Raw genomic sequence first — 25515 nt, forward strand, 5'->3', positions numbered from 1 at the left:
CACTATCTCTACTATTTCTGTCCCTTACACGTCAATGCAAGTATGGCAGAACAGGAATTAGCCTTGTTGAACAGGGTTGAATTGAAGTTTGCACTTGCCGAAGATGACCAACAATTGGAGAAAACACTTGGTTTATACCTCGCCCCCACTTTACTAAAACTATCCAGTCCCCACGCCGAAGTACGCAAGCTGGTTCTCAAGATCATTCAACATGTCATGCCTCGAATCACAAGTAAGACTATCCAATTGCCCGTAAGGTCGTTGATAGAACAAGTTTATACACCGAATGTCCAAGCAGGTTTAGACACGACATCTGTGAGGTTATACTCGGCATTGTTTTTGGCACGAGGAGTCGACAGACTAAGTTTCGAGGAGAAAAAGTCGTTGGTGCCATTGGTTGTACAAGGGATGTCCAATCTTCCATATTCCATTGCTGCTCGAATGTTTAGTGTGTTGTGCAAGCTTTTGGTTGGCTGGAAAGCTCCTGTTTGGGACTCATTGGAGTATCATGCATTCAGGCAAAGCTTTGGTTTCACGTCAAATCCGACGAACGAAAAATACTTGGCGTTTAAAATCAGTCAGTTTCTAAGACTCAAGCCCACAGCAATTGGAGTTGACTCGACCTCAGGCTTGACTGAACAAGAAGTGAAGTTCTTTACTACCGATGCAGGTATGGTTTATTACGACAATAGAGATCTACTTGATGTTAAGGTGAATTTACTTGAGTTTTTAAAGTCGGCTTTCTCCTTGGATCAGTGTATATTACCATATTTGATTGCTGCTGCTGATCCAGCTTTGAATATCAATGATGTTTACAGCAAAACTTTAAAGCAACAACAACTGCAGTTGCAACTGCAACTGCAACTGCAACTGCAATCACTGTCAAATATTGCGCTGGTACAAATACTGGATTCTCGGAACTTGATGGATTATTTGATAGACATGTTTTTCGTGGAAACTGAAAAGAGCACAACAAGTGTCAACTTGAAAACTAACATCTTGCACTTGCTAGTCAAGACCGATAGATTTTTTGTCCATCCAGGTTTGCCCCGTGTGGCATTGAATGCTCTCAACTCAGAGCAACGTAAGATTCGGTATTCGATATTGGATATTGTGTATCTGTATGCAAATACACACAAAGGTTCAAGTCAATCCAATGCATTTGCAAATGAAGTTGCGCAAACTTTAAAAACTCAATTGTCTGATAAAAGCCAAATAACAAACGATTCACTGGCTAATTTGGAACGACAAAAGAAATATGAGACTTTAGGGAGCCTCTTATTGGCTTCACCGTCGCTTTTCCTTTCGCAATGGGAGTATATTTCTTTCCTCTTTGACGCCTTGAGTATCGAGCCTCCTGAAACACGAGTTGTGATTCAGGGTGTCTTGTCTGGTTTGGCAGTCTATTTTGGACAACTCAGTGAGGGCAACAAGAATGAGTTGCGTTTATTAGCCTGGCACGAGCTTTCACAAGTCAATACTAGGAAAACATCACACGTTATAATAAAGTATGTCAATGCGGCATTTCCATTTGAAGATGCATTTGCAAGGTTTATTTGTTTATTGGGAACCAACAACGAATTTGGAGCCGAGACCAATGAAGAGTCCAAGCGCGGCTTACATCCTTACTATTTCAATTTACACACATCAGACTATGCCAATAATCGCCGTGTCCAGTTCCCCGATTTTAGTACATTTGTCAATCTTTTTGTTGAAGAGTTCTCGAAAGCACAATCATTACCAGACCTGAGTATTTACTCGGTTGTTCCTAAAATTATTGAGTTTGCAAAACAACTTTTGGTTATGGAGGCTACTCGTGATTCCAAAACTGTGATTTATGTAGACGAAGAATGGTCATTAAGAGTAGAAAAGTCGATAGAATCAGATTTGGAAGTACGCAAATTACTAAAAATCAGACTGGGTTTATTGGTGGAAAACATGTCGATTTTATTGAGGTGTTGCATCGACGTGTTAACAGAAAGTTTGAAAGAAGGCGCCATTTTTAGACAGACCCTGGCTCAAGAAACTTCATTCCATACAGTCCAGCTTTTGACATTTGCCTCTTTTGAATCAGTTCAAACTTTGATACCATTGTTGCCCTCATTAATGCACGAAACATTGGACAAAAGACTTGAGCCAAAGACATTGCTGCGTGTGAGTAAAATCATCAGCATCATTGTTAGCAGCTATTCTGCAATTGATCAACCAGAGCTTGAAACTATTGTGCAACAGATGAGTGCATGTAAATACTCTGAAACATCGATGTTAATGAGATGTTATTTGTATGCACGAATATTTAGCAAAGGTGTTCAACTTCAAAACCTCAATTTTCTTGATAAGTTTCTTGATAAGTTGCTTGTCGATTTGGAAAACTCGTTAGCATCGAGGCAATCACGCGACACTGTAATTGAAGGGATCTACGAGATGGCCATTTACGGGTTGTTGCGCCAAATTCTTTTAACGAAACCAACTTTTGCTGATACAATCAGGTTAGGCGTAAAGGAGAGTTTGAAAAAGTTTGATGAAAAAGCAGTTTTACTCTTGGGAGCTTTAGCAATGAGCAATAGTGATACTAACCGTCCATCTTCTGACTCAGCTGAGGGTTTACTCACTCAAGATGAGCAAGCTATTTACAACTATCACAATTCAAAAGATATTGAAGTGATTTTTGCCTCTGGAGAAGCATTGACTTTGGCAGCTGCTGGATTCAAATCCAAACAAATTTTGCTCCAGCGTGACACGATTGGAAGTATCGAGTTGGACTCTCTTACCAGTGAAACAACTCGATTGCCCATCTTGCTTGATACTGTTTTTGATGCATGTAAGAATACGAAACCTTTACTTAGAAGAGCTGGTTGTATTTGGCTTCTTCTGTTTGTACAAAACTGTGGACACCTTAACATAATCAAAGACAAGTCCATTGAGATACAGGCCGTTTTTATGAAGTTTTTAGCAGACAGAGATGAGCTCATACAAGATGCTGCATCCAGAGGGTTATCCCTCTTGTACGAGCTAGGTGACAAAAATTTGCGTGAAACACTTGTCAAATCATTGTTTAAATCGTTTACTCAAACAGATACAAACACCTATACAGCTGGTAGTGTTGAACAAAATACTACGCTTTTTGAACCAGAAACTTTGAAATCCAATGACGGATCCATTTCCACGTACAAGGACGTTCTTAATCTAGCACAAGAGGCAGGAGACCCGAGTCTAGTGTACAAATTCATGTCGATAGCCAAATCATCTGCCTTGTGGTCGTCAAGAAGAGGAATTGCTTATGGTTTAGGATCGATACTTGCGCAAACGTCGATGGATGATTTGTTACTAAAAGATAAAAATTTGGCCAAAAGGCTAATCCCGCGTTTATACAGGTATAGATTCGATCCATACCCACAAGTCTCACTGTCGATGGAGACTTTATGGACTACTTTGGTTAAAAATTCACTGCAAGTTGTTAAGGACTATTCTTTGATTATTTTGGATGATTTATTGAAAGGAATGGGAAATAAAGAATGGCGTATTCGTCAAGCTAGTGCCACTGCGTTAAATGATCTTTTCCATGTGATTGATTTCAATCTGTATGTGGACCGTCTCAAATCGATTTGGAATATGACTTTCCGTGTTATGGATGATATCAAGGATAGCGTTCGTAAGGAAGGAGAAAAGTTGGCCAAGACACTCGTTGCTACATTGACCAGAGAACTTGGCAAGAAGAAGAAGAAGTCAAATAGTGATGACGAGAACGGCAACTTGTTGGGCGAATTGATTGAATTTCTTTTGGGAAACAAAGGTTTGGGATCAGAGTCTGCTGAGATCAAGGAGTTTTCCATTAGTACACTTTTGAAATTGTGTAAATCCAAGAGCAAGATGTTGAAACCATATGTAGGTGAGTTGGTTGAGAACTTTATCCTTCAATTCTCAACGATGGAGCCCGAGGTTGTTAATTATCTTGCTTTGAATGCTGGAAAATACAACATTGACAATAATGAGCTTGATTCCAAAAGATTGAAAAGTGTTGGTAACTCGCTGTTGATGGATTCGATAGATTTCTTGCTACTGCAATTGGACGAGTCGCATATTGAGCAATTTATGAGCAAACTTTCCCATGCCGTCAAGCGAAGCGTTGGCTTGCCCTCAAAAGTGAGTGGCTCAAAGGTGTTGATAACTTTAGTGACAAATCATAGGGAGTTGATACAGCAGCGTCTGCAGGGACAATTTTTACTAAACTTGGCAGTGAGTCAATTTTCAGATCGAAATGAAACAGTTGCAAGTTGTTATGCTGCTGCTGCTGGCTACATCTGCAGGGTTTGCACAACTGATACCATTGTTAATTATTCGCAGAAACTTTGTTCCATGTACTTTGACCCCAAAGATTGGTCAAAAGCACGCTACTTGTCCTCCGTTGCTAGTGAATGTTTTTCTCGATATGGCGGTGACAAATTCGACGTGTTGGCATCTGCATTTCTACCATTTGCTTATGTGGGCAGGTTTGATGGAAATGAACGTGTGCATACAAATTTTGATAAAGTGTGGACAGAACATGCTAGTGGAAGCTCTGCAGTGAAATTGTATGCAACAGATATCTTGGAATTTTTCACAACTTATTTGCAATCAAACGAATTTGCTGTTCGTGTCACGCTTGCCAAAGCCTTGTCTAATTTGTGTGCAGTTTATACAACCTTTGATCTGTTTTCGTCACAAACAGTGACAAAAGTTTTAAACTCTTTAGTAGAGGCAAACAGAGGCAAGTCATGGGACGGAAAGGAATATGTGTTTCAAGCGTTGGTTGATTTTTCTATCTTGTCCAAGTCTTTTTGGTTATTGCACGATCTGGATTTGAAAAATGGAATTGAGAAAACCGTGAGCACAGAAATTAAGCGGAAGAATAAGGTATACCTGCGATTGGCGCTTCGTGCCGCATCCAAATTTGTCCAAAACACTCCGGTTTCCACAGTTAATGATGTCTTTTTTGATATAATGAGAGAGTTTTTGCAGCGCGAATATAAAGTTAGAAATGGTAATGGCGGTGGTGCAAGTGATGGTGATAGTGATAGTGATGTTGAGATGGCTGATGCTAATGGCGAAAAAGGACCAGGGGCAATTGCGCAAGAAGAAAGAAGGTTGGAACTTTTGGATATTCTTGGTGATTCGTTCTCTCCCGGTTCAACTTTAAAAGTACAATTGGATTTACTCTGGTGGGCTATTAAAAAATCGCTCAACCCGGGGCTTTTCCCTACATGGAGGACAAAAGTGAGAGTCTGTAAACTATTGAGAGGTGTATTGCAAGATTTACCAAAAGAAGTGGATACCGAAACGTCGTTGGGTGAAACGTGGATCATTATTTGTGACCAGTGTTTGCATGTTTCAGAACTCGAATCAGTCAAGATTGAAATGATTCGACTCTCAAAGAGCATTATCAAGTTTGTAGAGTCGGAAGCCATCAAGAATTTGATTGTTTCCAAGTTGTCAGAGTTTAGAGCAAAAGAGACCTCGAGTGTTGTCAAAGTAGAGGTAGAAAAGGAATAAAGAAATAAAGTTTTTATATATTTTTTTTTCTTTGTTTTCAAAATGTGTTTAGTTCATTGCACAATTATTCAATTATTAGATACATACATACAAGTATATATAATATTACTTTTACTAATTACCACCTCTCAATCTCAACACCAAGTGCAATGTAGACTCTTTTTGGATATTGTAGTCCGACAAGGTTCTGCCATCTTCCAATTGTTTACCGGCAAAGATCAATCTCTGTTGGTCTGGTGGAATACCTTCCTTGTCTTGGATCTTGGACTTGACATTGTCAATGGTGTCCGACGACTCCACTTCCAATGTGATTGTTTTTCCTGTCAATGTCTTGACAAAGATTTGCATACCACCTCTCAATCTCAACACCAAGTGCAATGTAGATTCCTTTTGGATATTGTAGTCTGACAAGGTTCTGCCATCTTCCAATTGTTTACCGGCAAAGATCAATCTCTGTTGGTCTGGTGGAATACCTTCCTTGTCTTGGATCTTGGACTTGACATTGTCAATGGTGTCCGACGACTCCACTTCCAATGTGATTGTTTTTCCTGTCAATGTCTTGACAAAGATTTGCATACCACCTCTCAATCTCAACACCAAGTGCAATGTAGATTCCTTTTGGATATTGTAGTCTGACAAGGTTCTGCCATCTTCCAATTGTTTACCGGCAAAGATCAATCTTTGTTGGTCTGGTGGAATACCTTCCTTGTCTTGAATCTTGGACTTGACATTGTCAATGGTGTCAGACGACTCCACTTCCAATGTGATTGTTTTTCCTGTTAATGTCTTGACAAAGATTTGCATACCACCTCTCAATCTCAACACCAAGTGCAATGTGGATTCCTTTTGGATATTGTAGTCCGACAAGGTTCTGCCATCTTCCAATTGTTTACCGGCAAAGATCAATCTTTGTTGGTCTGGTGGAATACCTTCCTTGTCTTGAATCTTGGACTTGACATTGTCAATGGTGTCCGACGACTCCACTTCCAATGTAATTGTTTTTCCTGTTAATGTCTTGACAAAAATTTGCATTGTGTATGTATATTATTCAAGAAAGTGCTGTAGTTGTAGTTGTTGTTGTTATTGTCCACTAAGTGTTGATGAGTAAAAAGATAGTGTTGTGAAAAAAAAAGTGTTGTAAAAAAGTATTGTAGAAAAGAGTTCGACGTTAATATCGACCTGGTGGCAATTGCTGTCTCCTTATATACTAATCAGCAGCAAGCCTCACACAAGCACACACAAAACACATAGACGACTCCTTATCATGTGTCTTGATCAAAAGTACACGACTTTTGCCAACTTGTGAATTTCTTTTTTTTTCTCTCTCTCTGTCTCTCTTTGCCTCTCTCTCTCTCTCTCTCTTTTCCCCCACTTGCCCCTATTTCATGTGTCGTGTCTAAAATTCTTGATGATTGTATGACTAAGCACACACAATAAAAAAAAACCGCACAAACACTGAAGCTCTCACTTTCCATGTCTCGACTTATCTCGGAAGGTATTAGGCTCACCGAGTAATAGTATAGTAAACACTCCGGGATAGCTAAGCCGTGCAAGAAACAAATCGACAACAGTGGAGGTAAGAAAATGAAACTTAACGAAAAGAAAAGAAAAGAGAAGAAAAGAGAAGAGAAGAGAAGAGAAAAAATGGAAAACAAAACAAAACAAAACAAAACAAAAAAATACTGCTATAATGTTGGATAATGGATTCTATCGGCCATATCTTTGCTAGGACTCACTAGTAAACATTGAGGGGGTGGTTTCAATCGCCCCTAACACAACATCTTCAATGCCAGCCACGGACTACAAATCGAGTTGGGTATTACGATTATCTCTCACTTTTGGGATTACATTTGAAACTTATCGGAAGGTGAACGGCCTATTCTGTTAAATCACTCAACTCCAGATATGGTTGTGTATGTGTATGTGTTCTTTTTTTTTTACTTCTACTGTTTATGTCGTTGTCAATGGCTTGTAGTTTTGTTTACATGTGTTGTGGTATTAAACATTCTCCTATACTCAACCAGCCTTGCCAAAAAGGGTAAGAGTTAAAAGAACCAATACGAAAAACAGAGAGTAGTAGAGGAAGGTGTTAAATAAATAAAGGAGAAAAGAAAAAAAAAAGAAATTTAAAAGCGCAAAATTTTTATTTATTTCTTTTTATTCAATTTTATTTTTTATTTTTTATTTATTATTTTTTTTTTATTTTTTTTAATATATATTATTTATTATCTTCACGTGCCACGAACAGCAGGAACAGATAGAAAAAGTTTATCAAAGATTATGTGGTAACTTACGATGGAAGGTTGCGTCAGTTGATAAATCGGCCCAGAAATAAGGTCATCAAACAAATCGATATGGATGTATAAAAAAAAAGTAAAAAGTTGATCCAATTGACAACAAAATGTTGATGATTGTTGTGTTCGTCTGAAATACTATAGTTATGAGATGTATGAAAGGAAAGTCTACGGTTCTAGAATTATTACAACTTGCTAGCGACAAAGCAATCGGAGTGGAGAGAGTTTAGCACCGGGATAGTATCTTGTAAAGTAGATGAACTCTCCGAATCTTTTTTATTCTTTTTTTTTTCTCTTGATAAGTTTGGAAGATTATTTTGTCTAGTATTGTTTTGTCAAAATGGTGTAGAATGCTTCATCGTCACATTGTTTCGTGCTTTCAAAGTCGTAAAGTTATGTTCACTTGCTTGTTTTTTTTTCTTTACTAATCTCTCTTTACAAAATTAGAAGGTAAGAAGACGAGCTATTCTACAAAAAAAAAAACTACCTTTATACCATACTATCTATATACATCTTTATATATATATATATGTGTGTGTGTATGTGTGGGGGGTGTAGGTATTCTTATTGTCTTTATGCCTTTGTTGGTGATTACAGGCAATGGATCTATTGCATCCATACTTCACTATGGAAGGATAAAAATGAAAATTATAACAAAAAAAGAATAAAAAACAAAGGAAAATGGAACAGCTACTGAAACATTGTGGTCGTGTGCAATGAGGAGAGGTCACGTGCATAGTTTATAACTTATTTATATTTAAGACGCACACAACCTATAGTTTTCCTTAATTCACACATCTTCTTCATCCTGTTGCCATTGTAATTACGAAAAGCACGCATTTGTTATTCATCAAAATGTAGTCTAATTGTAGTGAATAATACTTAATATCCAGTCTCTATACAAAAGTGAAGGATGTAGTTTTCCCTGCAATTGGCTAGAACTATGCCTGTATTAAAAAAAAAAAAAATAAAATAAAATGTCAGCAGTGTGATGTAAGTATTGCGAGCTCTTTCTTCTTTTTCTTCTTCTTGTTAAGTTTTAATTCTTCTTTTTTAATTTTATTTTATTTAATTTAATTTTTTTTTATGTGTATATACTTGTTTTTTTTTTTTTTTTGAAACCCACCAAAATTTTGTTGGTTGGTAGGATTGACAACTAGACTTTAAAGTCGATTTCCAAGCTATACTTTCACTTCTTGCTTACTTAGCCCAAGAGTCTTTCTTTTTTCTCCTTTAATCAACAGAACCTAGACAAGGCAAATCAGAATAGAACAGAACAGAACAGAACATAACATAACTAGCTGAAAGATAGAGCTTTTGATTAATAGAAATATATTGCTAGTATTCACACCAGTAGTAGCAAAGAAGGAAACGAGCCACATCATCATTTCCATTTTTTTTTACTTATTTATTTCATTTTCCTAGCATTCTCAACCAATACTTTACAAATATGTATTGAAACAACCACCCCTGCCTTTGACACTGTCAAACACTTGTCTAGAATAACTTTATAATACAAAATTAGCAAGAAGAAGGAAAAATCAAATTAACCAAGATTAAAGAACAATCATTGGTTTTATCGGTCGATTAAGCATATTCACTTTTTATTTACAGAAAAAAAAAAGAAGAAGAAACATTAAGGAAATAGAAAAGTTTTAAAAAAAATAAACTAAACCTTGGTTATATCATTACACAGTCCAGTATCTATTACAATTACTCAAGTTGATAAACGCTGATTTTTTTTTGACTTTAAAGAAATAAAAACCCTCAAAATGCAAGCAAGTACAATCAGCCCACATTTGGCAGAACTGGAGCAGTTTAATACAGTTAATGTTCCAGAAAGTAGTGCCAACATCAACATTCCATCACAAAATAGTCACCACCAACAGCAGCAACAGCAACAACAGCAACAACAGCAACAACAGCAACAACAGCAACAACAGCAACAACAGCAACAACAGCTACAACAGCTACAACATCACAATCATCATCAGCAAACTTCTCTGCATCCACAGCATACTCATAATGGTGCTCTAGGTTACAGCAGTCTGCCGTCAGAAGGTCCAAAACCTTCTTTCAATTACGACCTCGAGATATTCAATTTATGCAAACAATATCTAAATAACAAGAACCATCATGGTCTAGCCTTGATTGCTAGACAGAAAGGTATCCCACCATTTCTACGCTTCAAAGCATGGCCAGTATTACTCAAATACCATCCATTTGTCCTTGACCCATTTATTCAACCAGATAACGAAGTCATAAATGAAGGTAACGAACTGGACTCCTCGTCGTCGACTTCTTCTTCTTCTTCTTCATCTTCTTACTCATCTTTTTCGAAAGATAGTGGTTCAAGGAATAGCTCCTCAAACGGTACACAGCGTCTGCACGAACAAGCCAGTTATAATGCGCGATCCGATACTGAAAATAGGATCAAGAAGGACATTTCAAGGTATGTGCAAAGAATATTTGGCTCGCTGTCGACTGAATTGCCATCTTTAGACCGGGAAATTCTCGATGTTATTGAAAATGCAGTAAAGAAGTTTACATTAAAGTGGGGCAAAATTATCAAATACGACCTTTCTTTGCTATGGATGGCGCTTAACTTGGCAGAGTGGATCCCACCGCTTCCAAAGACGCCATGGGTATTGGTGGGAAGAGACCAAAACTCCCACCCAAAACTTACACATAATGTTTTGGACGACTACACGCATTACATAGACAATATCCCAGGTTTGGGAAACTACCTTGAGGAATTGATTTACAACGACGAGCACATTTCGTCATTGGCTTTCCACGAGGTTTATGAAAGACTTGTTTTGGTGTTGCTCCATTGTCCTGAACCTGATTCGAGGAAACAAACCAGTCAAAATGGTTCAACGGGAGGTAAAGGAGACGTGGCTAGCAATGATCACCACAACCATCATAACCACCATCATTATCATCATCATCATCAACAAGATCAACTCAACAAGACGAGACTCCCAGTGACTGGTGGCACCATTGAAGAAAGAGTGTCATTCTTCATCTTTTGTTTGCGAAAGTTGCTTCCTGAACTTTCTCAGTATTTCCATGAAGAGCAAATTTTGAGCAAATTTGGATGTCTGGATGATGAGTGGTTGATATGGTGGCTCAAATTCTGTGGCACTAAGGCGTGGTCTAAATTTGATAGAGGCCGGATCTGGGATTTCATGTTAGGGTGGAGATTAAAAAATCCGAAAAAGAATTTCAACTACTATTATGAAAAGCTCAATTACGTCAATAGAGACACGTTGGAGAAACTTGGACCAGACATTTTCTGGACACTCAACTCTGAGAAAACTGAGAGACCCAAGATGAATCCAAGAAATAATTCCTTTAGGGATTTGGTGCATGAGTTGAACTGCAATTTCCATATATCAAGAGCCGATTTCAATCAGCAACTACAATCAGACAGCTCTAAATCAAAGATTGTTAGTCCCGCCTCTGATGCCCCTGCCTTAACTATCCCATTCTCCACCATTGATCCGCATGTTGCACTCATTTTCATCTCGATTTCGTTGCTAAAGTCCAAAGAGAACACATTAGTAGAGTTGGACCAGCATGAAATACGACAGTTCCTATCACGACTTCCATCAAAGTCGTACGAATACAACCACAAACAGAGGAAACGTTTGAACAATAATGGAAATGACCCAAGCTCAGTGCGTAGTAGTAAGCCATCGCTGCCGTCGGAAGAGAAAACCCTTAACACGATTATAATCTCGAATGATGCACAGGACAACAAGCATAAGATCAATTTCATCGATAGTATCATTAATGAAGCGGGCGAAGAGTGGCGCAAATGGCTATGGACCGAATTTGTTGATGATGGGTAAGCGAGAGTTAGTCTACGAATATGTATATATGTATTTGTACATGTATGTGTACATGTATGTGTACATGTATGTGTACATGTATGTATACATGTATGTGTACATGTATGTATACATGTATGTGTACATGTATGTATACATGTATGTGTGTTAGTGTGTATGGGTGGGTGTGTGTGTGCATGTATGTATGTCTATATGTATATTGTATGGAATATTTTGTTTAAAAATTTATTAAAGCGAAGGAAAAAAAAAAAAACCAGAAAATGTAGATAATGCTTTGAGCCGCACGCCGTACCGTTTTGTATCTTTTCCTTTTTTTCTCCCTTCAGTAGTTTCCAAATTACAAGTGTGATGAGGTCTACATTTGTGATAAGCCTAACAACAATTCCATCCTTTATTGCATTTACAACTCAGTAAATAACAAATCAGATCAAACAAAAAAGAATAGTTAGAAAGAATAGAATAATAAAAGAATAGCAAAAGGATGGAGCAGGAAAATACGAGACCAGAGCGTAATAAGCGTAATGCAGATGATATTGAGGAGCTTGAAATAGACTTGAAAGCCTCAGTGCCGCTTTCGAAGAAACAAAAGCGGTTGGTGAAAAAGGGTAAGCTCGAGATCAAAGAGCCAGTTTCAGATGACGAAGCATCTAAGCAGAACGAGAGACAGGAGAAGTCACAATACGGTGTTTGGATTGGGAATTTGTCTTTTGATACTACGAAAGAAGACTTGGTGCGGTTCTTGACTGCGAAAAGTTCGGTTAACGAAGAGGACATCACTCGAGTGAATTTGCCCAAAAAGGGAAACCAGATCAAAGGTTTTTCTTATGTTGATGTAAAGAATGAAGAGCAAGTCACCTCTCTTGTTGAACTAAGCGAATCTTTTCTTAACGGACGTAAATTGCTTATCAAGAATGCCAAATCGTTTGAAGGCAGACCAGAAAAGACAGAAAGTAAATTACCACCAAGTAGGATTCTTTTCGTTGGGAATCTTGGGTTTGACACTACCGAAGATAATCTTGAAGAGCACTTTAGACACTGTGGGGATATTGCCAGAATCAGAATGGCGACTTTCCAAGATACTGGAAAATGTAAAGGGTTTGCATTTATTGATTTCAAAAAGGAGGAAGGTGCTGTTGCCGCAATGAACTCGAAATTGACCAAGATGATGTTGAATAGAAAGCTTAGATTGGAGTATGGTGAGGATAGATCGAAAAAGAGACCAAAGAGTCATACAAACGGAAGACCTTCAGAGTTTACCGGTGGAGAAGGAGAGGAAGCGGCAAGAGGTGACCTCCTGGCGCCACGGATTAGCAAACCTCAGTATAGAGAGAGGGGTCAAGACAGAGGTCAAGACAGGGGTCAAGACAGGGGCCAAGACAGAAGTTACGAAAACCAACATGAGAGATCTTACGACAGACGCCAAGAAAGACCACGCGATAAACCACAGGATAGACAGAATAAACGTCAAAAGTCTTCAATTGCATTGGCAACTGCTCAAAGAGCAAGTGCAGCTATTGTGCCGTCTTCTGGTAAGAAAATTACATTCGATTAAACTGAAAGTTTGATTTGAAAAAATACTGGTAATAATACTATTAATATAGATATAAAGATTTAAATATATATAAAAAAAAATGACAAAGGTTATAAAAAAGAACATCCTAGAAATTGAATATTTTATTTTATTTTTGACGCAATGTCTCTCTCTTAAACGGGAGAGTTTAAAGGGAAGAAAGAAAGATAAAAAAATCCAAAATTCAAAATTCAAAGTCAAAATTAAGACAACTTTTCAACGAGGTTCACTTGCTTCTCCAATTGCTTGTGTCTTCTGTACTCCTCTTCACTCACTTCCAAATAGTCTGGATTGTTCTTGTGTGCTTCATACTCGGCTTCTGTAACAACCTCGTAAACAGATTGGACTTCGTAGGAAGAGTCATCACGGATAGATGGCGCTTTTTGTGCCTCCTTGCTTTGTGGTGGTTGTTGGGAACTGCTTTCAACATCTCTGGCGTTGACACCTCCTACAGTCTGGTCACCTTTTGGAACAATAGCAGCAGTAGCTGGAGTTTTCTCAGCATTCTTAGAAGCTGCGGAAGAAGAGACTATTCCTGCATTCTTATTCTTTTCGGTTTGTTCAGCTTTTCCAGCTTTTCCGGCTTTTCCGGCTTTTTCAACATCCTTGTTGGTGGATGAAGAAGAGCTGTCCTTTGATGAACGTCTACGTCCCCAATTCTTGAATCTATCGGTCAAACTATTGGACTTGTGAGGCTCTGATTGCTGTTGGGCAGAGTTACTACCACTGGCTGCACTGGCTGCACCAGCTCCAATTGCACCTCCTGTGAGAGCGCCAATAGCGGTCTTGGCACCACTACCGCTTTTACCGCTGTTTTTGTCATTGACGTTTTCTGATTCCTCATAGGTTGGAATAGATGCTTTTGGGTCAGCGTAGTTGGAATTGATAGCCTTGGAATTGTAGTTGTCGGCAATGTCTTTTGATACTGGAGCTTCCAAAGCAGCAACGTTGGTGGTGGTAGTGGTGGTCGTGTTGTTGCTCTTATTGTTACCCTGCTTAAATTCTGGAATGGAAGCTTTTGGGTCAGAATAGTTGGATTCTTGCGCTTTAGGGTTGTACTCGTTGGTAATATCCTTAGATACCGGAGCTTCTAATGCTGCAACATTACCTCCAGTAGTAGTGGTGTTGGTGTTGTTGGTGTTGTTGCTTTTATCTTTTTGCTGTGGAAACTCTGGGATTGAAGCTTTTGGGTCAGCATAGTTTGACTTGATCTCTTTTTGGTTGTAGTCCTTAGCTGTTTCCGAGTGAGCAGTAGGAATTTGAGGAACAGATGCCAGGTTGAAACCAGATGATGCATTGGCTACATTGGCATTGCCACTACCACCAGCTCCCACTGCACCGGCTCCAATAGCACCTGCACCTACAGCTCCAGCTCCCACAATGCTTGCTCCAACTGGAGCTTCAGCGCTCTTGGAAACTTTCGGGGTCGATTTAGTTTCAGCTTGCTTGGTGTTTAACTTCTCAATCGCCTTTTTCCTCTCGTCAATCAATGTATCGAGTTCTGAAGATTTAGGGTCTTCTCCAGTGTATGTGGCTCTCTCTTCTCTCAAGTCCTTGATTTTCTGCAAATTGGTAATCTCATCTCTCAATCTATTCTTTTGTGCAGCTTGGTAGTTTGTCTCCTCACCTTCGTATGATCCTTTTTGGAAAAGTGCATCATGTTGGTTACGTTCTTTCTCAAGGTCTTTTTGAGTTGCTTCTTTTTCTTTGATAGCTGCAGTCACTGACGCGCTTTTCTTTTCCTTCTCTTTCAACTCTTTGGCCTTGAGCTCTTCTTGTCTCTTGCGTTCCTCTTCTTCAGCTCTCAACTTGGCTTGTCTTTCTTCTTCCTCGGCTTGTCTCTTTTCCTCTTCTGCCTTCAATTTAGCTTGTCTCTCCTCTTCTTCTTTTGCAAGTCTCTCTTCTTCTTCTTTTTGTCTTTGTCTCTCCAATTCCTCTTGGTGCTTTCTTGTCTCGTACTCCTGGGTAGCTTGTACTCTTTGACGCTCGTGCTCTCTTGCAGCCTCCTCAGCCAACTTATCCTTGTCTGCTTGCCAAGTTGTCATCTTTTCCTTAGCGTCTGCCAACCTCTTGGTTCTGTCTTGCTTGTCAGAGTCCAAGTCGGATAATTTAGCAGTGTAAGCACCAATAGCTGCACCCAAAGCTGCAACTTCCGCAGTCAACCCTTTATGAGTTGACTTTTTCTCATCCAAGTCCTTGTTGATAACATCAATTTTGTCGTTCAAGTCCTTGGTTTGATTCAAGTTTGAGTCAATGGCTTTCTCGTGAGTCTCGTATTGGGAAACCAAGTCGTCCAATTTGACATTCTTTTCATTAACAATAGCAGAAAGTTTTTCAATCTCATCAGCCAACTCTGTGTTGCTATTGTCCAACTTGGTTTTCTTTTCTTGAAGAGCCTCGATTTCCTCGGTAGCCTTGTCTTGGCCTGTCTTTGCATCCTCGAGTTCTTGCTTTTTGGTAGCAAGGAGTTCCTCGTGGTTCTTTTCAAGGGTTTCCTTATCGGTGCCATGTTGGGTAACTGCTTTTTCTTCACGTTCTGTAAACTCCTTCTTTGCAGTAGCAATCTCCTTTTTGGTCTTTTTGTCGAAATCCTCAGCGGTCTTGATCGAGGTCTTTTTCAAGTTTTCAATGTTGGCCAACTTCTTTTCAATTTCTTGGTTAAAAGCTTCCTTCTTCTTGTTGAGTTTGCCCAAGTACTTGTCAAACTCGCCTTTCAACTTGCCCTCGTGTTTCTTGACTTTTTGGTCCAATTGCTGTTGTCTCTTGATCTCGTCTTCTTGTCTTGTTTTCGAAACTTCACTGTTGATAGAGGTGATGACGGGCGCAACTCTCTTTGCTGCCATTTCCATCAATTGTTCTTGGGTCATTCTCAAACCAGAGCCCAACTCAATAACCTTTTTAGGGTCATCAATGTCGTGTGCAAGTGACCCCAAGGCAACGGCGTTAAGTTCTTGGTAGTGTTTCAAAAGAACAGGCTTATCCTTGAGTTTCTCTACTGTTGCCTTGTTTGGGGCTTCTACAGGTTCATACTTGGTCTGTGGTGGTGCAGCTATTTCCTGAGAGTCTTGTTTTGCCAACTTTTCGATATCGTCATCTCCTTGCAAGACTTCCTGTTTGGCTTCTTCGGTTTTTTTGATTTCGTCTTTTGCTTCTTCAATGTCTTTTTCAAACTTCTCGTGGTGTTCTTCGGCTGCGGCTTCAGCCTGTTTCACGGCACTGGTTTCGTTGCTGGTTTCGTTGTTGGTTTCGTTGTTGGCTTCTGTATCTTTGATGAGTGCTGCTTCGCCCTGTAATGGTTCTTCGACATCCTTGCTTTCATCTTCAGCATCTTCAGCATCTATAACGTCTTTTGTAGTGTCAGTATTATTGGTCTCAGTTGTACCGGTTACATTTTCGGCATCACCATCGGTTATCTTCAACTGTTTAGACTCGTCGTCGAGTTTCTTTTCTACAGCATCTGCGGATTCTTTGGTTTCGTCGGTAGCTTTCACTTCTTTAGCTGCTGGTTTTTTTTCGGCAGTCTTGGTAGTGGTTGTTTTTGGAGTGGTTTTCTTTGCAGTAGATTGTTGCTGTTTCTTATTCTTCTTTGCTTCTGCCTCCAATGTTGGATGGTGTGCAAACTTGGCAGGGACTCTAATATGGTCTAATTTGTTGTCCTCTCTCAATTGCTTGTGCAAATTGGTCTTCTTTTTCGAGCTGTTTTGTTCGTCGTCTGGTTGGCCCCTAAAGGGAGACACCCAGCTCGAGCCAGAAGTCAATTGCTTCAACCTGCTCTGGGGCTGCTGTTTGGAAGGTTTTGTCTCAATCGACGTATCAGACATTATGGTGTGTTTAAGATATATGGATATTGTCGGATGTTAATGCCAGAATGCAAATTTGGTACTTGCTACTTGCTACTTGCCACTTGTGAGTTGAGATATAAAAGGGTTAAAAGTAAATTCGGATTTGGAAAAATAAGGATGTTTACAATTGAAGAAAAGGAAAGGGGAAAAAAAGGGGGGGCAGGAGTAGAGGAGAGAGAAATGTTGGATTGGAAGTCGAAGAAGGGAATTTTGAAGGGGAAATAAGGTGAAATTGCGAGGCTCAATTGAAATTCCTAGTATAATGTGGAATGACGAAGAAATTAGTGTGTGCGTGTGTGCGTGTGTGCCGCGTGAGGTAAGCCAAGGTTAAGTTAAAGTTGCTACCACAATTCTTGTTACTGTTACTGTTACTGCTACTGCTACTGCTACTACTGCTACTACTGCTACTACTGCTACTACTGCTACTACTGCTACTACTGCTACTACTGCTACTACTGCTACTACTGCTACTACTGCTACTACTGCCAGTGTTAGCTCCAATAATTTGCTTATCATCCAGCAATAAACACAATAAGGAGTTGTTGACTTGTTTTGTTTTTTTACTTTTTTTACTTTTTTTACTTTTGCTCTCTCTCTCTCTCTCTCTGTCTATTTCTTTCTTTCGTTCTTTTACACTATTGAGTGCTGTGTGCTAACTTTATTGAATTGCCATAGTTAACACAATGTTGTTGATTGATATATAGGTATAATGTACAAGGGATTAAAGTATATATATATATATACATACTAAAGAAGAATAGAGAGCGAGAGAGAATATTAGAATTTGAACTGAAAAGGGTTACAATTCTTCCTAATGCAGTAAGGCGCACACACGACGCCTCAATAATAGGAGCCATCCATATATTCGAACCCAATCCTTCTTTTTTTTTTTATCATTACCAACTCTTGTTCTCTACGACCATAGAAGTATGTTGGAACAAGCATCATAAATGAACATTTCTTAACTCTCTCTCTCTCTCTCTATCTCTATCTCTCATTCTCATACACTAGATACGATCTATGATTTTACTTTCTTTAGCTTTGTTTTTTTTTTATTTTTTTGAATATTTTTTATCAGGAACTTCCACCCTCATTTATCCCTATTCGATCTGTCATTAAGGTTGTTTTTGTGTTGTTTCTTTTCCTCCCTCTGTTTTTTTCTTTATTTTATTTTATTTTTTAAAGTTGCCCACAAACTTTTGTGTGTGATTCTTTTTTTTTTTTTTGCTTTATGTCACATTTTTATATTTATTTTTATTTTTATTTTTATATTTATTTTTTATTTTTAATTTTTCTTTTTAGTGCTATGTGCTATTGCTAGTAACTTTACTGTGACACACAAACACTAATAATACATTCTTACTGCTACTACTAGCAAACTTGCCTGCAGCGTCCTCCTTATATACATCAGTAGTGGATCAAATCTGCTCTAGTTAAAACTCATCTTCACCCCCCTCCCCACGAAAGTACAGGTAAAACTGTATTAGAATGCACTAACACGCTATTTGTTGATTACAATAGACCTTCTCCCCTTATTTTTTTTTTACGCTTTGCTTTACTTCATCACCATCGCCATCCCCCATCTCCCTTACCTCCCCCCCCCACACACAAATACACGTAACTGGATGAGAGACAGAACTAGAAACAGTGATCCTGGATCACTCTCTGACCATTCGAGTAATACTCAACCTCCGGGTCAACAACAACAACAACAACAACAACAACAACAACAACAACAACCACCTTTTGTAGCGTATAGAGCTAAATTTCCTTCAACTGTTTCGCAAACCTCATCGCATGGTGCAGTCAGCTTTGAAGACTATGTCCACTATGCTGCACCCAAATCACTAAACATCAGATCCATCTTCCCTCCCTCGGCTGTCACTTTGGGAAGAAACGCATTTGACAGGTATGGCGACCTCATTTCTGATTTTGAAATCATATCATGCAATGGAGATAGGATACCAGTATCGATGCGGGTGTTGATTGACAGATGGGGCAAATACTTTGCACACATCTTGGCAAAAGGGTACGTGATAGCTGTAGACCAGTTTGAATCTGGTGCTACACCAACCCATTCCAATATCTTGCAGAATACCAAACGTACTCATCAACAAAGCCAAGAAGAACATGAATATGGACTTGGACGTGGAGATGGACACGAAGATAGACATGGAGATTTAAATGTAAATGTTAATGTAAATGCTCAAACCATTAAGGATGCCCCTCATTTCCGAATACCTTTCCAAACATCAAACGAAAACTTGAATATTGACTTTGCAGAGCAAAGAAGGGCAAAGTCCTCTACGTCCTCTGCGTCATCGGTATCAATTGATCCTCAGCAATTGGAGAAACAGGATCCATCTTTCATAGCAGCAACAGCAGCAACCACAGCAGCAGCAGCCACCAACACCACTACTGATACCATCACTACTGACACTACTGCTCCTGTTGCTAATGCTGCAACTAGTAATACCACCACCACTACCACTAGCTTCTCTTCTCCACCAGTGCTAGACAGCTTGATCAATACACAATTGAAAGATATTCCACCACAAAAACCATTGCCTAGAGAACAGCTCCCACCAGTACCGTCGGCTCCAACTTCATATAGGATGTCGTCCCCACGAGCATCGCTTTTGCACACACTATCTGTACTACGAAACATACCCGCGTCAAGGTCACCCAAAGGTTCACCATTTGCATCACCAAGAGCTTCCTTATCTGCACCATCTGGCCCGGCACCAGGATCAAACACGGGCTCGTCACCATTGCATCACGACTTGAGTCTGTCTCTCCCCAATATGAGACCGAGTTTTAGCAGGTCTAACTCGGATTTGAAGCTCTCCTCGACGTCTACTGCAAGCACAAGAGGCGAAAGGTTGAGCCATGCAGATATTTCAAGTGGAGATGGTGGCAATTTCTACAGAGAGAGGAGTGACACATTGGATGAAGAAGGGGAGGTTTCGGACGAGGAGCCCCAGTTTGAAAACTATGCTATGGAACCATCTTTGATACCTAGGAAATTGTATATCCCATTTACAACGACGACAGTACGAGCATTTTGCGAGTTTTTGTATACTGGCCAGATTGGCAACCGGTGGCAAATAGCACCAACGCTCTTGGACAATTTCCTTATTGGCAAGTTCTACAAGGTGTCGACACTTTACGATCTTGTGAGGGACACGTTGGTGAATATCATTGGTAGGAAAGAGCAATACTATATGGAGATTAATGATGAGCGGATCAGTGCGCATTTGAAGTTTATATCTTCTATTGATGCCGGAGAGGTGGATTACGACTTGATGGAGAAGGTTTCAGATGTATGTGCAGCCGCCAATAATTTCGATGGTGCTAATACAGGCAATGGCAATGGTAGTGGTGGTAGTGGTGGTGGTGGTGGTGGAAGTAGCAATAACGGTGATAATGATGATGAAGGAAGTAGTAGTGACGGTGGTAGTGATCGTAGTAGTGATGGCCACAAAGGTGGGTTTGGGTTGGAGTACCTTGATGCTGAGAGTTTAGCTGCACCCAAGATTGGACCACGTAATAGGCTGGTATTCGATAGACCCAAGTATGACTACGATGAGGATGAGGAAGAGGAGGCGGAGGATGGTGTTGCGAAACATAGTAAGCTCAATACAGTCACTGTTGAGGAGGCAGTTGACCCGGAATCTGCCGTGCCGCTGGATAGTATCATCGATGCAATTTACGAGTCCTGTGTGCTAGTTGGCGATATGAACTTGTTTTTGCGTTGTGCAAACTTGAAGATCATAAAGTCCTTGTTGCAATGAAAGCTTGGTGTAGTTTGAAAATTGCACGTTTTGTTTTTATTTTCATTTACATTTTACATTTTTCTATATGTTGATTTGCTGGTTTGCTTGTTTGCTTGTTCTAGATAGTAGAACCTGATTGTTTTGCTTTGTTTTGCTTTGCTTTGTTTTGTTTTGTTTTATCTAGAGTTTGTTTAGTTGAGACAAAAGTATCTTCAATCTGAGAATGTTTGTTCCTTAGTATAGAGTCGAATTTTGCAGTATATATATATATATATATATATTTGGGATGGTGTAAACATCAATTTAGAGTTTTTTCTTCAATATGGGGCAATTCGCTTATGTATAATTGTTTGGAAGATGGGAATTAAAGGTACAATATGTATGGAGGTGTGTCACGTGTCTGCAACTTTGTTTTCTTCTCCCTCTTTCTCTCTCTACCCTGTTTTTTTTGGTTCTCACACAGTTGAATGTGGTTCACGGTTGAAACTAAGGTAACATGGGTGCGATAGCTAGGTATGAGATGCAATTAAGACTAAACTAATACTTTACAATGCCATGTGTATTGGAAATCATGAAAAATGAACAATAAACATGACAGAGTTGTGATGGTGTGCAATATGCAATGTTATTAAGCGTTTTCATGCTTGTGAATTGTTTGGTGTCTACTGCAATTTTATAAAACATTAAAATTGTTGTGCAGAAGTTTGGTCTAAATATGTGCTAAAAATGTGAAAAAAGGTAAGATATGAAATACCACCATAAAGATTAACAACGTATGAAAGAACTAACAATAACTATGAAAACATCAAAGGTAACGTATCACACTAGGACGAGAAACAAGTTAATCAGCCAGCTCTGTCAAATTTGGAAGACAGTACGCTATTAGCAGTACCTCAACCCGAGCAGATTACATACAAAAATTGCAATAAAAAAAATGTTGGAACATTCTAAAGGGTACCATTTGAAACGCTGAAAGATGGGAAATATGAACCTGTTGTTTGTATAGTATGGAAAAATCGGTGTTGGGAGTTGAAGTAGTTTTCGAGTTAATGATTAGGATTGTATATGCTTCAGGCTATCACGTGAGCTGTTTTTCACATAGCCAGATCACGTGATGACAGTGTCGCAAATTTGTTTTTACAAATATCGGAAATAGAAAAAAAAGAGAGTAAGAGTTGGGGAGAGAAGAAGTCACAACGGAAAAAGTGGAAAAGTGTTTGGGATTACTAAGAGAAATGGAGATTATGCAAAAGTAATGAGAAAGACAGAAAAGGTCGGAGCATAAAGTTACTCTTCCAAGTTAGTTGAAGGTACGGGAAACCAATAGCCAGGTTTCAATATATAGCTAAGGTCACTTAGAAGAAGCTAAAAGAAGGTGAAGGTAAATTAATTGTATTGGAAGAGGAATATAAAAAGGAGTAGGAATATCCCATAAGTTCTACGAATTGAGGAATTGTAATTTTAGTAATTTTAGAAGTCAACGAATTTAATATACGAAAGACAACGATTTGTGTAACAAGAAACAACTTAATATGAATGCTAGGATTATTCAACTTCAACAGGTTATGAGCAGCTCTGATCAGTGGTACCTGCAATAAGAAGATCATCAACATAAAGTGCAACAATGAACATTGAATGATCATCTATCTTGAAATACAAACAATTTTCCGCCCTATTTCTAATGAATCCTGAAATTCTCGACACTGTATCAACTCGTTGATTCCATGCTAATGGAGCTTGCTTCAAACCATATAGAGACTTATTCAACTTGCATACGAAGTCTGAACATTTTGAAATCTCATATCCTTCAGGTTGTTGCATATAAATCTCATCATCCAATGACGCATTTGGAAAGGCAGTGGTCACATCCATCTGATGTAAAAACCATTTTTCTTTTGAGCAGCAATTGCCATCATAATCCTCAATGATTCATACCTAATGACCGGAGCAAAGGTTTTCTCATAGTCTATTCCTTTAACTTGACTAGGTACTCTGGCCACCAACCTTGCTTTGAACCGTCCATCCTTTTTGATTGTAAAGACCCATCTACTCGTGATCGCATTCCTTCCTTTTGGTAATCGTACTAAGCTAAACGTTTGGTTCTCAGCATGTGCATGCAATTCCTCATTAATAGCTTCCTTCCATCGACTAGCATCTTTCGAATTCATTGTTTGTTTCAATATCTTTGGAACATCCTCCGTTATCAGTTTCTCATTTTCCGGCGCAATAAAACTACTGGCAACATAGTTTACTGCAATCAGCTTTGCCATCTGTTGATCAACCAGTTTAAGTTCACCATCACTGCCATCATCCAGATCATTTTCCCTCTCTTCATCTAAATCCATTGACATACTTGAGTTGTCATCAACAATTCGAGAAATATCCATTTCGTAGCTGAAGTTTCACAGTACCAATACCATGGACATCAACTTTGAAACCACCACGTCTTCGCATTTCATCTTTATAAGGTCTTAATGACTTGCACATGTGCTTATCACATACAATGTGATGTGAAGCACCACTATCAAAGTCGAATTTGTTTGCCTCCTTTTTAAGACCAAGAAAAGCTACCCATTCATAATTTTTTTCCCAGGTCTTTTGTCTTTCCAAGGCATCTTCTTAGGGTTTGTTTTAAGGAAACTTGCGAGATAATTCAGGACAATTTCTAGAAATATGACCTGGTTTCTGACAATTATAGCACTTCACCACACGTTCAGCAACAAAAGCATTTGCCGTAATTTCCTTGGGTTTTACCGTGTCTTTAATGTGTGCTACCATAAAGGGCTCAACATTTTGTATCGTAAAATCTTCAAAACTATCAGAATATTTTCGATTATAGTCATCAACAATATCCTTAATTTTGTTTTCTGGGATACCAGCCAATTTCAATGCAGCCAACTGTTGTAACACGAAATAAGCATCTTTTGTGAAATGACGGTAAACACGATTATGAATTTTATTGAAAGCAGACATACAGTTTGCAAGTATGCTACCTTCAGCTGTCTTCCATGGTTGTTCATGATGTTCACAAAGTAAATCAATAGCACCAAGTATAGTCACTTGACCATAAAGTTTTTGAAGTTGTAAAAATAAGTCTCTTCCTGAACCAGTAAATTCACTTGCAGTTCTAAGTGCATTCCCTGTAACACTATTAACTAAAATAAAGCGTATGAGACAATTTAATGACTCAACTAACTTTGCTTTGTCATCTTCATTTTCTTCAACAAGAACACCGACGTCCCCATGCATGCAGTATTGATACACACCAGTCGACGACGACCTCAACTTCACTGACAAGACCCTTAACCATTCATAATAATTGTCACTTCCTGAAAGTTTGTCAGCTTGGTTGAAGTTGGCAAGCGTACCAGGGCTGCTCATAACCTGTTGAAGTTGAATAATCCTAGCATTCATATTAAGTTGTTTCTTGTTACACAAATCGTTGTCTTTCGTATATTAAATTCGTTGACTTCAAAAATTACTAAATTACATTTCCTAAATTCGTAGGAGTAATGGGATATTCCTTCTCCTTTTTATATTCCACTTCCAGTACTGTTAATCCCATTAGTCCTGTTGACTTTTCGTACTATATCATACTAGTCATATCATCATCAAGCAGTCTCTTGTATTGATTAACTCCTATCTATCTTCCAACTTGACTTCCAATTGGTCAGTGTAGGTCGTGTGTATACCAAAGTGATTATGGTTTAGTCTTGGCAACCCATCGACCTTCCTTTGGGTGTGGAGCAGTTGCTACAAAACTACTGAAGATGAGAGGAGTTCAGTATAGTGTAGTCCTTGCATCGTGTCTTTTTTCCCATTGGGGAAATGCGTAAAATTCGAGAGGGCGAAGAATTTGAGTTTCCTTGTAAGTGAAAAATAGGAATGTGTGACAGCAGAGTAATCTAAAGTCAATTTGTTTGTTAGAAAATGACGCAAAATTAGGTACATTTTTTATGTAATGGAACTGACTAGAGGAAGATAAAAAATGTTGTAAGCTAAACATTGACAAAATGTTTTATACTTAGTGAATCCGATGAAAAAGTACCTTGGACTCTAGAAAGAGTTGTTTATTACATCAATTATGACATCTGTGTAGGAAGGGTTCAGTGATATAAAGAGTGGTTGAATGAAGTCAGGGTAAATTTGAATGTAACTAAAGCTTTAAAATCATAGATTGCACTTGAAACTCGGTGTAAGGACGCACTTGAAACTCGGTGTAAGGATGCACTTGAAACTCGGTGTAAGGATGCACTTGAAACTCGGTGTAAGGATGCACTTGAAACTCGGTGTAAGGATGCACTTGAAACTCGGTGTAAGGATGCACTTGAAACTCGGTGTAAGGATGCACTTGAAACTCGGTGTAAGGATGCACTTGAAACTCGGTGTAAGGATGCACTTGAAACTCGGTGTAAGGATGCACTTGAAACTCGGTGTAAGGATGCACTTGAAACTCGGTGTAAGGATGCACTTGAAACTCGGTGTAAGGATGCACTTGAAACTCGGTGTAAGGATGCACTTGAAACTCGGTGTAAGGATGCACTTGAAACTCGGTGTAAGGATGCACTTGAAACTCGGTGTAAGGATGCACTTGAAACTCGGTGTAAGGATGCACTTGAAACAGGATGCACTTGAAACATTGAAACA

The 25515-nt window shown here is 39.0% G+C and overlaps 6 protein-coding genes across 6 annotated transcripts; 4 read left to right on the forward strand and 2 right to left on the reverse strand. All coding sequences in view use genetic code 12, as the record gives it.

The window, feature by feature from the left end:
* Positions 1–42: 42 nt before the first annotated feature.
* Positions 43–5529, forward strand: ECM29 (proteasome component M29; the record flags this gene model as incomplete). Its single annotated transcript, XM_001526436.2, has 1 exon — positions 43–5529. One exon carries the CDS (start codon positions 43–45, stop codon positions 5527–5529), a length of 5487 nt encoding a protein of 1828 aa, XP_001526486.2.
* Positions 5530–8766: 3237 nt separating this feature from the next.
* On the forward strand, positions 8767–11680 carry OCA5 (Protein required for Brome mosaic virus replication; the record flags this gene model as incomplete). Its single annotated transcript, XM_001526440.2, has 4 exons — positions 8767–8772; positions 8811–8816; positions 9032–9038; positions 9603–11680. The coding sequence occupies 4 exons, from the start codon at positions 8767–8769 to the stop codon at positions 11678–11680; spliced, it is 2097 nt and encodes a 698-aa protein (XP_001526490.2).
* A 481-nt stretch (positions 11681–12161) lies between these two features.
* Positions 12162–13232, forward strand: NOP13 (Nucleolar protein 13; the record flags this gene model as incomplete). The annotated part of the gene is made up of 1 exon (XM_001526441.1): positions 12162–13232. The coding sequence occupies one exon, from the start codon at positions 12162–12164 to the stop codon at positions 13230–13232; it is 1071 nt and encodes a 356-aa protein (XP_001526491.2).
* A 221-nt stretch (positions 13233–13453) lies between these two features.
* Positions 13454–17071, reverse strand: PVL30_003876 (uncharacterized protein; the record flags this gene model as incomplete). Its single annotated transcript, XM_001526442.1, has 1 exon — positions 13454–17071. The coding sequence occupies one exon, from the start codon at positions 17069–17071 to the stop codon at positions 13454–13456; it is 3618 nt and encodes a 1205-aa protein (XP_001526492.2).
* Positions 17072–18717: 1646 nt separating this feature from the next.
* MDS3 (mck1 dosage suppressor) lies at positions 18718–20886 on the forward strand (the record flags this gene model as incomplete). The annotated part of the gene is made up of 1 exon (XM_001526443.1): positions 18718–20886. The coding sequence occupies one exon, from the start codon at positions 18718–18720 to the stop codon at positions 20884–20886; it is 2169 nt and encodes a 722-aa protein (XP_001526493.2).
* Positions 20887–23499: 2613 nt separating this feature from the next.
* PVL30_003878 (uncharacterized protein) lies at positions 23500–24472 on the reverse strand (the record flags this gene model as incomplete). The annotated part of the gene is made up of 2 exons (XM_061119505.1): positions 23500–24314; positions 24466–24472. The coding sequence occupies 2 exons, from the start codon at positions 24470–24472 to the stop codon at positions 23500–23502; spliced, it is 822 nt and encodes a 273-aa protein (XP_060975488.1).
* Positions 24473–25515: the final 1043 nt, after the last annotated feature.

This window comes from Lodderomyces elongisporus, chromosome 4, assembly GCF_030384665.1.
Source record: "Lodderomyces elongisporus chromosome 4, complete sequence".
Classification (NCBI taxonomy): Eukaryota; Fungi; Ascomycota; class Pichiomycetes; order Serinales; family Debaryomycetaceae; genus Lodderomyces; species Lodderomyces elongisporus.